Source organism: Sardina pilchardus, chromosome 13 (genome assembly GCF_963854185.1).
Source record: "Sardina pilchardus chromosome 13, fSarPil1.1, whole genome shotgun sequence".
Lineage (NCBI taxonomy): Eukaryota > Metazoa > Chordata > Actinopteri > Clupeiformes > Clupeidae > Sardina > Sardina pilchardus.
In genome coordinates, this window is record NC_085006.1 from 17,777,268 (window position 1) to 17,779,767 (window position 2,500).

The 2,500-nt window shown below is 52.7% G+C and overlaps 1 protein-coding gene across 1 annotated transcript in view; it reads left to right on the forward strand.

Moving 5' to 3' along the window:
• The window catches only part of LOC134099606 (rho guanine nucleotide exchange factor TIAM1-like), a 57,416-nt gene that overhangs the window by 38,117 nt on the left and 16,799 nt on the right, over positions 1-2,500 (forward strand). Inside the window, exon 16 of the mRNA XM_062552540.1 lies at positions 28-128. Coding sequence (XP_062408524.1) covers positions 28-128 — 101 coding nt within the window. The remainder of the gene's footprint in view (positions 1-27; positions 129-2,500) is intronic.

A 2,500-nucleotide genomic window follows, 5' to 3' on the forward strand; every position in this document is an offset into this window, starting at 1 on the left:
TCGCTCTTCTTTGTTCGCCTCTCACAGAGGAAATCCTCGACGATGGAGTCGGCCTTATTCTGGAGACCTCCGGAGACAGCCTGGATGACGACTCCGAGATCTTCAGCGAATCCGACGACTTTGGAAAGGTACGGAATTCCAAGCACGTTGCCACATTTGCTTTGACGGGGAAAAAAAAGAGAATATAAAGCCACACATGCCACGGAATTGTATTAGCTGGAACTACCCGTGGCAGCGTTTGGAATGAGCGATCCGAGTCCCAAGCTTGGACTGACTCCAGGTCGAGAGTTTTTCTCAGGGTCTTGGGCGCCGCCTCACCCCCGCCTTCCCTTCGCCACCCTCTGCGCTGCCCTCCCGGAACTGCGCCATCTGCTAGGCGCATGTTGGCAATTGGCAGCGGCGAGCGGAGCGCCTTCATGTTTACACTCTCTCTTTCCGAGCGTCTCGGAGCGCAGTGCTGCTCGCTCGCTCGTTCGCTCGCTCATGCCGTCTCATCTCCCGCGCGGAGATGCGACGCGGCGCTTCGGCAGGCTCAGACGTTGGCAGGTGCCTGAGACCAAGGCACGCGTTGCGGGAGCAGCTCTTTGAAATCTTCGCGGTGCATCTGTCTCGGCGTGCTTGATATGGAAACCGAGGATGGGGGAAGAGAGAGCAGGGTAATTATCGAGTTTGAAGCTGTCAGCAGAAATAGTCAACACTTGTGCGTGCCCCCCCCCTCCCCCTTTTGATTGAGCCCGCCTGCTAATTGGTTGATAATGCGTGGCAATTAAGATCGTTTGGGAGATGGAGATGTGCTCTGACCCCAACGGACACTAAAGCAACATTCGGGAACCGTCCAGAGAAGCCTAATGAAATGTGTACAGCATCTGCATATCGAAAAGAGTCTGGCAATTGTGTTTTTTTTTCCTCTTCAGTAAACGCATTCTATTAAATCCACACTCGAGGTGTGAGGCTTTAACAGATCATAGAACATCACCCAGAAAGCCAAATGTTTTGAAAAAGCCGAGGCAGATTTAAATATCAAAAGCAAATGGCCGATAGACTCTAATGCGTGTGCGTCTGAACTGAAGTTGCGATCTAGAGCCACAGGGTTTAGAGATGGTAAGATGGCATATTCGGGGGTCTGCAGATAATAGTGGGGGATGACAGATCTCTCCTCTCCCTCTATGACAAGGCCCTTGGAGGACCAATGTGCTAAACGAGATTACAGCTGGCGAAGGCCGCTCCTCCCAGCCACTGGCAGTCCGTCAACCCCCGGGTCTGGGGGCCCGAAGCGAGGCCCGACGTCGGGCAGACGGGACCTCCCTGTGCTCCGGGGTTGGGTGGGGAGGGGAGGGGAGGGGGGGGGGCATACAGCACGTCCACGCTTTCATCCACAGACCTGCTGTCTCTGCCTTCCTCTCTAATGGTGCCGCCAGAGGGGAGGATGGAGAGGAGAGGAGGAGAGGAGAGGAGAGGAGAGCAGGAGGAGAGGGGAGGAGAGGAGGAGAGGGGAGGCAGGTTGTGTCAGAGACATGGAGAGCAGCCATGAGTCTCGTGTAGAATGCCCAATCAGGCCTGGGGGCGGGAGGCTTGCCCCAGCCCGGTAGCGCTCTACACGTATTAAAGAGGAGCGCAGCTTAAGGTGGAGGAGAGATAAGACTGAATTTGGCTTCTTTACAGGACAAGAAAAAAATATTTCACCCTCAGCTGTGTGCTGCTCCATTTTAAGAAGTCGAAGTGTGTGCGACGTGTTTATTTTGGAAATGTGTTGTTTTGTCACAGCGGCAGGCTCTTGGAGAGAGATCGTCTTACAAGCTTAACAAACCCGACAGCTACTCCATGGGCTGCCTGAGAAAGTTTTTTGGACTCTAGAGGTGTGCTCAAATTCGTCAAACATTGGCAAACGTTTGTGACGAACAAGTTTTCTCTGAACAGTTTGATTTGAACGATTTGGTGTTAACATTCATTACAACGGTAATTGCATTGTTACCTTCGTTAAGCCCACGTCCAGCTTCACTGAATGTTTCCGGAGAGCTACCCCATCAGGCTGTTTGCGAGGGTTTGCAAATGTACGCCAAAAAACTCAAGGCAAACAGTAACTAGTTTGCAAACGTTTGCAAACGTTTGCAAACGTTTGCTTATATTTACGAATTTGAACACACCTCAGGCTTTAGATGACCCCCTGTTCAAAACCTGAGAACAGGTGCCGTGTTACATGCAAACGTGTAGTCTTCTCCTCTTCTGACAGAACGCACCAACCCCATAAAGCAGCTCGGGGTTTTGGGCCAAGTCTGGCCCGGATCTGTCTCACGAGAGCTCGTAGAAAGCTCTCGCTTAACACCACGGGCTGGTGCGGTTGCCAGAGATTACGGTTGTCAGAGATTTCCTCTCCGCTTGTCTCCATGTGCACCTATGCGCTGACAGGAGTTAAGCCGGCGACGTGTAGTTTTCCTGAAAAGCCGCTGACTGGAGTCAGGTGATCCGGCACAGATCAGGGCCAGGTGGGAGCCAGAGCTGA